Genomic DNA, 13,286 nt, shown 5'->3' on the forward strand with positions numbered 1-13,286 from the left:
AGGGCTGTAATCAAGTTTCACAAAACCTACCCATTATTCTTGCCCATAGCGTGTGTCTCCTTCTTTATCTCTGTACCATACATACTGGCATTTAATTATCTAACATTTGTAGTGACTTTTAATCGTTCATAATGTGAACTGTTTTCTCATTTCTATTAGAATTTTCTTGCTGTATAAAGTATCCTTTTCTATGTCAGACAAAATTATACCTAAACACTTAATTTTAATGCTCCTGTTTGACTAATTAAGATAGATTTTGAGGTGTGTTAGTGTTGCTCTGGAACTTCTAATATCTTTACATACTGCTAATCTCATAAATGGCATGACAACCCAAGAGGCATACTCTACCTAATTTTAGCACAAATGTTACACAAAAGATTATGGGTTTCATGTATTTAAAAAAGCACCCAAAAGTGAAGAAATATTCTCTCCATGAGAGCATAATGAGTTATTGTGTAATGCCCTAAAATGTTTATTCGTTGAGTTCAAATGCATTTGTGGTTATTGTAGCTCTCTTGTTTGAATAAGTGAGAGAAGTTGTCCATGAGCCACAGATAATTCCGAAGATGTTAATAAATATGTCTGATAATCAGGGAGCTTTAAAATTAGTGCAATTGCCTATCTGGAGCTTCTGCCTCCCATACTTCTAATGTATTAGAACATAAAACAGGGTTCCATGGTTGTGTTCTCAGTTGGACTATCGTTCAGTTTAAACCTAGAAACTTTAGGGAAGGATTTCAGGGTAATTGACAGAGGTTTAAAAAATGAACTCTTACATGGCCAGTTGGGGTCAGGAGAGAGGACTTTTTGTTCAGAAAACTAAAGAGCTGAGCTTCAGAATTATTATTATAATCTGGGCACTTTATATTCAAAATGACTACTTCCCCTCCCAATGATTGCCTACTATCTTCATACCTCACATTTGCTTTACATCTCATAATTTAGCTACTCATATGCTTTAAGAGAAAGTTGAATCAGGTGAAACTGGACAAATGCCCAGGTTTGATTTCAGTAATTCATTGACAAAGGGAAGCAGGAGTGTTTTGTGCATGTATCCTCTGTGTGTGCACACATGCATGCATACAAATACAAATAGGAATAAAAACTATGCTGATTCCTTTTACTTTACCTGTAATATCTGACAGATTTCTATAATTTTAAAGGAGGGAGTCATTTAGCTATGTTTGTGATTGGGGGTAGTTTTCCTCCAAGTTCAAGCTGAAGTGGTAAATTTTAATTCAATATCACTTTTGATCTTTATAATGCTGACAGCTGTCTAACAAAAGCAGCAGCTCCTTGACATTGTAATTCTTCAAATAGTAATTGTTTGCCTCCTTTTGATATATCAGACATTTGATGGTCTTTATAGATGCTCCCACTCACTCCCTAATCTCATATTCTATTTTAAATTATTTTTAGAACACCATCCACATCAACATCTATCCCTAAGTAAGAGGGCACAAAGCTAGTGTTTGCTGGGTGAGAGAGGCCTTTATAACCAAATACATAGGGGTTCAGTGATATATAAATAGCAGTATATGTGAATGGCATACGTTGGGAAGAACAAAAACAGCTGTATCTGGCAAAAAGGTTAGGTGACTTGTAAGGTATGGGAAGACACTCAGACTAGGATTGTAATTATAGATGGCAGTGTTATGAGTATGTCTGGTGGTGGCAGCAGCTGTAATCCCTCACCCCTACTCCATGATTAGGGAATTTAAGGAAGTCAGAGACCACAGAATTTGCATGAGGCTGATCCAACTCCTACAGCCATGTTCCCAGGATGAACATAAACTGTATTTTCTCCAAAGAGAGTGCAAAGGAAAATAACGTAATGTGGATCCTCCCAACCCTAGGAGAAAAGCGTTTACTGAGAAAGAATTGATAAACAGTGAAACCACCATCCAGCAATGACGGAATTCTTAGCCTTGACCCAGTTCCTTTTCTTAAGGCTAAGGTTCCTGTGCTTTTGGAGGAGGGAGGTGGTTGTGAAGAGGAGGATGTGGAAGAGTTGTCAAGGGGTAGCAGTGAAATGACAAGCAATCCTATCCCAGTAAACCCGTGGTGGGCCTCACTCCCAATATTTTTCTGTCTCAGTTTCTTCTGATGGGTCAATTAAGTGGGATTTCAAATAACCAGAAGAGTCCTATAACTGCTTTCACTTCCTTAGAAGTCCTAACCATCCATGAGACCCAAAATCAAATTATGCCTATTGATGTTAAGCCGGTGCAAATAATTGCTACCAGGTGAGATAAACCCACAGGCACCATTAGGCACCAGAACACCTGAGAGTAGGGCAGCTACTAGCACATGCTTTCTTTGATTGTTAGATTGACTTTTAAATAGTGCAAGCCTGAATATCATATGTCTGCCTATTGAGGACTTGCTTTGTGTGTTATGGCAGGGGCTATAGTATGCAACCAGAGCAGGCCTGCTTAGCAAACAAAAATCTTAGAGATCTTTGTCCTTTACAACACAGAAAGAGCTTGTAGTCCTGTCAGAACTCTCAAGATTTCCATAAACAAGGATGGTGTGGATATGATAGTGAGAAGAAACATCTGTGGATTTACCAACATGGTTCCAAAGTAGAAGACCTAGTCATTGGGTGACCAGCTAGAATACTGTGAGATACAATACATTTCAAAAGACAGGCAAGGAGTGGGAGTGTCGCTGCCACTTCATAGGAAAACCTGAGAGGTTTTATAATCAACCAGAATTTGAGTGAGCTCCAGTGTTTCACCAGAAGTGAACCAAGAGAAAGTAAGAGCACAGATTAAATAAACTGTAGGGCAGGGCTATAACTGGCCTTGGTTTTTCACTGCACTGTGATGGGCACTTGGATATACAAAGAGACTTGATATTTTGGGGGGCCAGAGAAGATATATACCCCTTTGTTTTTGTTTGCTTTTTAGTGTAGGTGGCTCTAGAATACACTTTTGATGATGACAGATGCTTGGAAAATATTTTCCAGTTCTTGGTGCACCCACTTTTCCTGCTTCCCAGTGTAACCCCTTCCTCCTGGAAGCAGGCTCACTAAGCACACATAGCTAGGAAAAGGCAATCCAGTGTGAATCAATATAACAATCGAGGACAGGAATATCAGCCTGCTTAAACAGATGAACTGAAATAAGAACTCTGTTCATATCTGCTTGCAAATAACAAAACTAGAGGAAGATTTGCAAACATCTTGCTAGTTGCTGTATTTTGATTTGCATTGACTCTACTATATGTTTCAATGGCTGCAGTTGGCAGTTTGAAAATAAATACTCAGTGACAATTGACAAAGTCAAAATGTTTTTATTTATGCTGAAGTTTAGCAAGTACATTTTTAACAAAGAAGGTGTACTTTAAGGTTATGTATAGTAGAACAGGGAAACCATACATATAAGTTTCTAGTCTCTAACACACTACTGCATTTTTTTTTAATTTAAAAGACAAAAAGCCAAGTTGAAATGAGCATAGAAAAGCATCAAATATGGTCAAGTTACTTTAGCCATTAGGATTTAGCTCATATTTTTAAACTGGTCAATTTAATGCAAGGACAAAGTTTACATCATTGCTTTTAAAATGTACACGTGTTTCTTTCTTTTTTAATGTAACATAGATTAAATAGCTCCTTCAGTAAACAAAGTTTTGCTGATAAACAAAATTGAAATAACTCCATGTTGAATAGTTTCAGAGATAAACTGGAATCACAAGCATCTTCATTTATGTAAAGCCAGCGAGGACATTTCAGGCTGAATAAAACTGTTGTGCCATTTCTAAACAGTAATAGTTACCTCCTTTAAAAAAAAGAAAACAAGTTAGTTCTTATGAAGAATAATTCTGATACGTGCTTAAAAATACTAAAACTTCTATCTTCAGGAACCTAAAATGATCTGATGTAACAGGCTCAATTTAGTGTTGGTAAAATTTAACATTTCTTAACATTTCTATATTTTCATCTGTCAGTTTTCAAAGATCCTTCAAATTTCATGCTATAGCTTCTGTTCTTCTTTCCACAGCACTGGAGACATTGAAGACTGATAAAGACTCTTCATGAACCATATTATAATATCTGTAATAATCTATATTACTTTTTCTTTTTGTATATAATGGTGCATCTGAAATATAATCCCTATAGTTTACCAAAACGGGGAAAAGAGTATCTGGTTATGATCTAAGATAATGACAGCTTTGTACATTTAGAATTTCCTCTCCCGGGTTGACCCTGAGACTGTGTATACAGCACGAAGGGAGACTAGTTCCGAATTATCATTTTAGCTACAGTGTTTAGTCAAACTGGTATCCCTCTAAATGATAGTAATTAAAAGAGCCCATGCCATCCTAGAGTTAGATAATATTTAATTTGGGTGGGTAAAAGTTATTATTGGAATTTTTTTTAAAATTTTATTCTACCTCTTTTTGTCAAACCTTGTTATTTTCCACAGCAATGGCTTACAACCCGAGTCTCCACTTAGATGCGTTACAAAGATTGGCTTTTGGTTACAAACGAAGTCGGAAAAGAAATGTGGATGAATCAGTACAAATCCATTACTTGTGCTTGAGAAATACTTAAAGATAATGTTTCTGAGTCAAGTGCTTTATTTTAACATATAATGGAGAGGACATTATCATTGTTGGACTAATATGTCTAATCTAAAATATTAAGTCAATCTGGTCAAAGCTTATTAGGAGGAAAGTATACCCTTTTTAAACCTTGGGTTTAATATCTTTAAAATCTTTATTCTTTCTGTGTATAAGGTATGATGGTGAGTAGCAGAATTTTCTAGATAATACCTCAGAACCAAAAATAAAGATGTAGTAAGGTAACAGATGAATAAAAGATTTGGGGTTTGGGTTAGTCAGACTCATGGAGGGTTGGACTTCATCAGAGGGCAACCAGACATTTTCCCAAGAAGCCCATGGAATTCACTAAAAGTTTTCCAGGGACCAGAAGAAAACAGAGCTTGAATTTTTGGACACTGGTAATTGTTCCAACTCCTTTGTGGAGTCTGAGAATATTTACTCTGATGAATTGACCAAATATTTTCTTAGTCCTCCAGTCTACCTCATCCTTTGTATACACAGCCTAAATGTCAAAGGAAAGCTCTTCGACATGAAATGACAGTCATTTTACCAGGATTGAAATTTATACAATATAGCTAAAGCTTAAATCATGCAACACAAATTGTGAACATTACAAACTGGATAGCAATGGCACACACTACGTCCCCTTAAAAAGGGTACATGAACTCAGCAATGAATAGCTAAAGACAATCATCATCTGTCCTTTAGAAAAATGCAATTTCTGAAAAATTTCTACTTTTGTTATGTTTATTTCTTGCCTTTATTTAGAGACAGAAATATTTGCCCACATCCTTTATGTGTCTGCTTACAAGGCCTATTAGGAATAGTTCCCACAGCTGCTCAAAAATTGAAAGAAAAACTAGGCTAGCAAGAAGAAAACAATATTAAGTGAATCCACTTTTCTACCGGAATACAATAAATTGAGATTTCATGATAGTGAAACTTTTTCTCCCAATTTTGAGGACAGTAGCAAAATAGACCCCGTGTGTAGCATGCTGTATAATGTTGACACATATTTGGTTACTGTTTTACATGTGCCAATGCTGAATGATCATAAGGAAGATGCCAGTAAGGAACTGCTAACTGACACCGATCCTTGGAGCAATCTCAAAGTTTGCCACATTTCAATTTCAAAATGCATTTCAGCTATAATATGAGTGATTTATCACTTGGTAGTAGCTGTCAAAGTAATCTCCAAGATAAACCAAAAACATCTGGAACCATAAACAGAGAGGAGTAGTAGCTGAATTTTAATCCAGACCCAGTGTGCTCACTTCGTTAGGAACAGGAAACAGCTAATTAGTAATGGAATGTTTCATATTCTTAAAAGGGTTTGTTCTTGAGCTCCAAACAGAGATGATCTGATATGAACTCTGGATGTCAATAAGATTAAAGATTAGGAAGAGAAACTAACAAAGTCTCTCCAAGGGAATGTTGTGGAGCTTGGGAACTTAAAAAGAGGGACACACACTGATATTTGGGGGGAGCTGACAGAGTTTATTGCTTTGGGATTTATCAGATAGGTAAAAAGGGGAATTTGATACATACAAATGTGACCATTTTTAAAGTAAAAACAAAGGTCCATGCAGTCCTTCCCTTAGCACAGCACTGCCTGACGTGGGCATAGGCCATGGCACAGAAGGTCAGTGTGGACACTCCATATAGGAGATGAACCTCTCCTAATCAATTGAGTTATCTTTACTGGGCCATAAATAGCTGCTCCAAACTCAAGTAAATGTGAGACTTGCCCTCTGTGGTATATATCCTAAACTTATGAGCCGGAATAGCTAAAATCATGCATCATAAACAAGGCAGATACATGGGAAAAGGCCAGAAAAAAATACACATGAGGAGTCCTCATAGTTCAAACAAGGTAAGTTAAACACATCTACTTATTTTTTAAAAAGACACTGGTTTATTTTGAAGTGACTTAGTTCATTTGCAAATTCTATTTAATGATGAGACTTTCTTGGATGTTATATTTTTAGTCACCTGTCATTGTTATTTATTTCAGATATTTGATATTAATAAACGTTTTTATTTGACTTGCTTCAATCTCTGTGACTTATTTCTAATTTGGCATTATTTCACTGAATTGGGCTAAAACAGTACACCTACTCGATATAAGCAGACCTTCTACAGCCCATGAAGAATACCAGAATTCAAATGCTTATGCTTTAGAAAACATTCCTTCAGAGCATGGAATTACTGAAATGTCACATTGATATGAATTAATGTAATATTTTTAAGTGTTTAGAGTGGGTGGCCATTCCAGCAGAAATTGCATATACTGCCATGGGGAACCTCTTATTAGAAAATGGATAAAAACTCAGTTGGCCTTTTGCATAAGATGCTCGGTGCTTCTGTCACACCAGAACTTAATGCTAGGGCAGACGTGAAAACAACACAGTGGATTAGATTTTGTTTAATGTAAGGAGGGCACTTTAGGAGGGGCATTAAATCTTTTTGGTCATTAGAGTACCATATAATACATTGGAATGCTGCTCTATTAGATTTTTAGTAGGCATCAAAATGATGATAACAGGTATCTGCCCCCAGCCAATGGCCAGATCTCCTCTAAGTAAACAGTTAAAAATATCTGAGGCCATTTCCTGGGCAATTCAAACCAAACGACCCATTTGATCCTAATCATTTGAACATATTAGGAATCTGGCTATGTCTAGATCAGAGAGTGAACAGTATAAAATATCCATAATCTCACTGACCCATCTGTCTTTCTCTTTTCTTTTGCCTGTAGATTTTTCAACCTGTTTGCTTATTAATAGCTTAATAAAGAGGAAGCAAGATTGGGGATGGGAAGAGAGAAGAAAACAGTAAAGGAGTATTTTTAGCAGCTTGGGTATCTGTTTTTATCATTGCATTCTTTACAAATCAGGAATGTGCTAGTAGAAAGGGGTTAAAGGAATTGCTCCACCATCAGCAGTTCAAAGGAAAAACTGGGTGCGGTAAAATCTAAAAACTAGAACTCCTTATATTTTCTTAGAGAACACTACAGGCCAAGTGCTTCTTTTAGAAATGAGAGCTCCAAAGCAGTGATAACAAATATCGATCATTTGCACAAATGATTTACCACCTGATCTAATTCCTGTTAAATACCAGGTCAGACAAGAAGTTATTTCACAGTAATTGCAGCTTAAAGTAGGTGTGTCTGCATTTTAATTTGTCTCACACCATTTAGAAATAGCATTTTCTCTGTCTTAAAAATTCTTCCACCTACTTACCCCACTAGGATTCTGTGTGAATTAATGTGATAATGTCTTTGAAGCACTATGAGCTCCTTGAGAGAAAGCGGTTAAAGAAGTGTAAAACATGTTCAGTCATTATTATGACTATCCCCTAAAAACCTGTGAAGCCCATTCTCTAGGACATTTGTCCTGTGTGTGTAAGGTTCTATTTATCAGCAATGAACAAACAGTAATTAAAGGTTCCATATTTTAAGGATTTGAGTATGAATTCTAAAGAATTTACAACACTAGATAAGCAGGTAACTGCTACAGCACCCTATTCGTGCCTATGATCAGTTGGAGTTCCGGCATCAGTGTTCAGGCTGCACAGAAAAAACAATAAGACCTGGTCAAAATTTCATTCGAACAAAGAAAATTCAAAATCTACTCAATGCACTTCACTGAAAACCACAAACTCACTTTATAGTATTTCGCTGTGCTATGTATTTTCAAGATTTGAATAAATCTCTCTGAAATTAATGTATTATTTTATTAGGTTGATCTCTTAATCAAATATTCATTTATATGAGTCTCGTTTTATCAAAAATGAAATTATACAAAGGTGAGCAAAAGCGTAGATTTACAGAAGTTTAAAGCTTAATCTTATTCTCTAGGGGTGATATTGACAATATAAATATGGTGTAAATGATATTCCTTGACTCTAAAATATGCTTATGAGCCCTTTGTGCATGTTCTTCTTCTTTACAACCTGCAGCAAAATGCATAACTAGCTTAATAAGCAAGGCATTTAGGAATTGTTTTTTCCTCCACCATCTACAACATGAGTAAAGGCCTATACTGGTTTTTGTGAGTCAAAATCTTTGCTAATGACTGCAATGTTCCCTCAGTATGAGATTTCCTTCCCTGACAGGATGGTTATTTGAAAGTAATTGCTCACTTTTTATTTTTCACGAAACTACCAAGAACTGTATCTATAATGTGTTTAGAGGATTATATTTACAATAAAATGCATTTGTGATTTTTCTTACCCAAAATTCGTGTTTGCTTTCAAATGTCTCCTCACCGCTTGTTTACCTCTATAAACAATGGGACTGCAGCACAAACTAATAGAATTCACACAAGTATACTTTAGGCTATCAAACCTTTCTTTCGAGGTAGCTAAGCTATTCTTGAACTATTGGCAATATTTTGTAATGAGTTCTCCAGCTAAGAAGTAAGTTCTATGTTTTCTTTATGTTGGTTAATCAGTGCTGTGCTTCTGATTTACAAATGGGCACTATATTATTTAGGAGCAAGTAAGATCATCTCTTGAAGGTCATGATTTCCTGACCTGAATAAGAGAGACATAAAATAATGTGCTAGTTAATGCTCCACTTGTTTTCCACTTCAGTCTTAGATTCAGTCCTAATTAAATGTAGAATTAATTGCAGAAACTCAACTTTAGTTGTGGAAATATGTTCAGAATATGATATTCTCAAATCAAAGAAGTGACAGTAGTGAGGTTAGTTTGGGGTCCAGTCAGTTATTATTGGAGTAGTATAAATATGAGTTACTAATTTGAAAGTAGGAAAAGCAGACAATTGCAAGCAAGGGGATAATATAGTGTTCGATTACTCTTTGTCTAGAGAAGAGCACTATTTTGGAGTCATTTTTTCAGAAGGTTTTGTTGCTTATGTTTAGAACATGACATGTTTTTTAAAAACAGAGGTTTCTTGAAAAGAATAACCATTTGGGCTCATCAGCCTTACAAATATCTGACTTACAAGTTTATCAAAATGAAGACCAGGATAGGTCAATAGGTCATCTTTTTTTTGTGCAAATGGTACCATAAAGGAGTATCAAACTATCTTACTCACTTGTAACACACCCTAGTTTTGTGAAATAATTATTTAATACATCTCTTTCCCCTTTTTTGAATCTCTAGTTCTTAGAAAACAGTCCCTTAAAATGGAAGCATGAATGCCCTTCTACTCACACATGGGGATAAAATGCAAAGATATCGCTAACCATTACTATCTGTGGGAGAGCACATTCTTTAGTGGAAGCTTTACATGTCACTTATAGGCCAAATAGTTCACTCTTACTGAAATCAATATTAGAAAACACAAAATCAAATTTGTGTGTATTTTATAGGGCACCATAATAATGATATCTTGTACTTGTCATACTTATCAGATAGTATGTATCTAACTTATTGATGAGGAAGAATAGGCAAATATTATGATACCTGTTTTACTAAAGTTAAGGCAGAGAGAAGGTAAATGACTTCTCAAGGTTAGTAACTGAGTTAGCGAGTTAGTAACTGAGAAATTCTGACTACTAGATCAGAGCTCCTTCTGCCACTTCATTGTGCCTCTCACATACTGGTTATAAAACAGCAATAGAAGTGCACGTGTCCAGTACAGAGATCTCCAACTGTTGAGTCACATTAAGAGCTTTAGAAATACTGAAATTCTATTTTTCATCTTAGAAGAGAGAGGAAGGGAGAGGAGAATAAATGAAAGCTAATGTGTATGGAACACTATGTCAGGAGCCACTCCACACGTACATATGGCATACATGGAATGCCATCTTCCTTCATTATTTTCTTGTTGTGGATAATGCTACAGTGAAAAGTGCGAATTATGTTTCTATGCCATTTCTCTAAATAATCTGAGACCAAGTCCCCCACTTTCCATAAGCATATAAGTTACAAAATGTTTTTTCTTCTTCTTTTTTCTTTCTTTTTCTGAGACAGAGTCTTGCTCTGTTGCCCAGGCTGGAGTGCAGTGGCAGGATCTCAGCTCACTGCAACCTCCGCCTCCCGGGTTCAAGTGATTCTTCTGCCTCAGCCTCCCAGGTAGCTGGGACTACAGTTGTGTACCATCACACCTGGCCATGTTTTGTGTTTTTAGTAGAGATGGGGTTTCTCCATGTTAGCCAGGCTGGTCTCTAACTCTGGACCCCAGGCAATCTGCCTGCCTTGGTCTCCCAAAGTGCTGGAATTACAGACGTGAGCCACCACGCCTGGCCACAAAACGTTTCTTAAGGTTCTAATTGATTTGAGTTTTGTACAGGATGCAGATTGGAAATATTTTAGGCAATATTTTAAAGTATAGTTAAGTTCTACTTTAAAATGATTTTAACTACTACTTTTGTCTGCAAAACTTATAGAAGAACACTATAATACTCGATTTTAAACAAATCAAAATATGGAGGAAAGTGAAAAATGAAAGTAATGGATAAACAAATGTTAATTTGTACAATGTTAAAAATGATGACATCCAACATTTCCCATAGAAGGTTGAAATGCAGTTACCAGGAAATTGTAAGATCTGAGGGTTTATTAGTCCTATTGAGAGTTTTTCCTCACATGTTATTAAATGGTTGCTCACAGATGCTGAGATCAACATTACGTTTATTCATTTTTATTATTTTAATGAAAACGAGAGCACTTAGACATTTGTGAAATGTTGCAGGAAGTCAGGGATCCCGAATGGAGGGACCGGCTGGAGCCGCGGCAGAGGAACATAAATTGTGAAGATTTCATGGACATTTACCAGTTCCCAAATAATACTTTCATAATTTCTTATGCCTGTCTTACTTTAATCTCTTAATCCTGTTATCTTCATAAGCTGAGGATGTACATCACCTCAGGACCACTGTGATAATTGTGTTAACTGTATAAATTGATTGCAAAACATGTGTGTTTGAAAAATATGAAATCAGTGTACCTTGGAAAAGAACAGAATAACAGCAGTTTTCGGGGAACAAGGGAAGACAACCATAAGGTCTGACTGCCTGCAGGGTTGGGCAAAATAAAGCCATATTTTTCTTCTTGCAGAGAGCCTATAAATGGACATGCAAGTTTGGAAGATATCGCTACATTCTTTTCCTAGCAAGGAATATTAACAACTAATACCCTGGGGAAGGAATGCATTCCTGTGGGGAGGTCTATAAATGGCTGCTCTGGGAGTGTCTGTCTTATGCAGTTGAGATAAGGACTGAAATATGCCCTGGTCTCCTGCAGTACCCTCAGGCTTACTAGGGTGGGGAAAACCCACCCTGGTAAATTTGAGGTCAGACTGGTTCTCTGCTCTTGAGCCCTGTTTTCTGTTGTTTAAGGTGTTTATCAAGCCAATATGTGCACTGCTGAACATAGACCCTTATCAGTAATTCTGCTTTTGCCCTTTGCCTTGTGATCTTTGGTTTTGCCCTTTGCCTAGTGATCTTTGTTGGACCCTTATCAGGAGTTTCTGATTTTACCCTTGTCCTGTTTCCTCAGAAGCATGTGATCTTTGTTCTCCTTTTTGCCCTTTGAAGCATGTGATCTTGTGACCTACTCCCTGTTCTTGCACTCCCTCCCCTTTTGAAATCCTTAATAATAGATCTTTCTGGCTTTAAGGCTCAGGTGGGCATCACAGTCCTACTGATATGTAATGTCACCACTGGTGACCCAGCTATAAAATTCGTCTTTGTACTCTTTCTCCTTATTTCTCAGCTGGCCGACACTTATGGAAAATAGAAAGAACCAACTTTGAAATATTGGGGGCAGGTTCCCCCGATAGTGAAAAAACAGGAAGATAGGAAAGAAATGTTTGTAAAATAATGATGCTGTCTTGAAAGCTAATAAAGTAATTGTTGGAAATGTTGCTCCAAAAATCATTTGCATTACTGACAAAAAGTAGATTCCAGCTGAAGTATGTGGATCATTACCATTGTTAATTTTCAAATATTAAAAAAGTAAAATGTAAACTTGAAAGGGTCAAGAGGTTAGGGGCCTTAAAGGAGTTGTGTATAAAATCCAAAAGAAGGTTTTTCTTTAAATTCATTTTAATTCCCCAAAGGTAATGTTACATGTCTATTATAAATGAAAAGTAAGTTCCCTAGAGTAAATAAATGAAACTTTATGCTAATGCTGCATATGGAATCCCAGTCTAAAATTGGTTAAGTGGTTGAGAGTGGGGGCTCATGTTTGTAATCTCAGCATTTTGAGAGGCCAAGGCGGGTGCATTACCTGAGGTCAGGAGCCTGAGACCAGCCTGAACAACATGGTGAAAATTCAAAGTTAGCCAAGTGTGGTGGCCCACGCCTGTAATCCCAGCTACTTGTGAGGCTGAGGCAGTAGAATCGCTTGAACTCGAGAGGCAGAGGTTGCAGTGAGCCAAGATCATGCCACTGCACTCCAGCCTGGGTAACAAGTATGAAACTCCATCTCAACAAATATAAAATAAAATAAAATAAAATAAAAATGTAAAATTAGACAGCAAGGCTCTGTTGAAATCTAGTTCTGACAGACAGAGTGAAGTGAGTGTAGTCAAGAATAAAAAAGGTTATTTCTGTTACTATTTCAGCTGCTCCACACAGTTTTAAATAGAAAAGAGAGTTGTATGGTATTTGTCTAAATTTTATGAAGATTACCCCAATCTTTACAAACTTTTAAAAGCAGAGGTGATTATTAAATTACACCTAGTTTTAGACTATTTTAATTAATGAACTATGAAGCAGAGAAGCCTCTGCCCTTTCCCTGAA

General features: G+C 36.5%; 1 protein-coding gene across 2 annotated transcripts in view; it reads right to left on the reverse strand.

Annotated features, from left to right (window-relative positions):
• Window positions 1-3,281: 3,281 nt before the first annotated feature.
• LOC104655361 (dachshund homolog 2) overlaps window positions 3,282-13,286 on the reverse strand; it is a 194,654-nt gene continuing 184,649 nt past the window's right edge. Inside the window, exons 9-10 of one of the 2 annotated variants that reach the window (XM_030934125.1) lie at window positions 8,091-8,137; window positions 3,282-3,782 (exon numbers count right to left, since the gene is read on the reverse strand). In XM_030934125.1, coding sequence (XP_030789985.1) covers window positions 8,133-8,137 — 5 coding nt within the window. In that variant the 3' untranslated portion in view covers window positions 3,282-3,782; window positions 8,091-8,132. The remainder of the gene's footprint in view (window positions 3,783-8,090; window positions 8,138-13,286) is intronic. The other variant, XM_030934124.1, reaches the window with a different exon arrangement.

This window comes from Rhinopithecus roxellana, chromosome 7 (genome assembly GCF_007565055.1).
Source record: "Rhinopithecus roxellana isolate Shanxi Qingling chromosome 7, ASM756505v1, whole genome shotgun sequence".
NCBI classification, from domain to species: Eukaryota; Metazoa; Chordata; class Mammalia; order Primates; family Cercopithecidae; genus Rhinopithecus; species Rhinopithecus roxellana.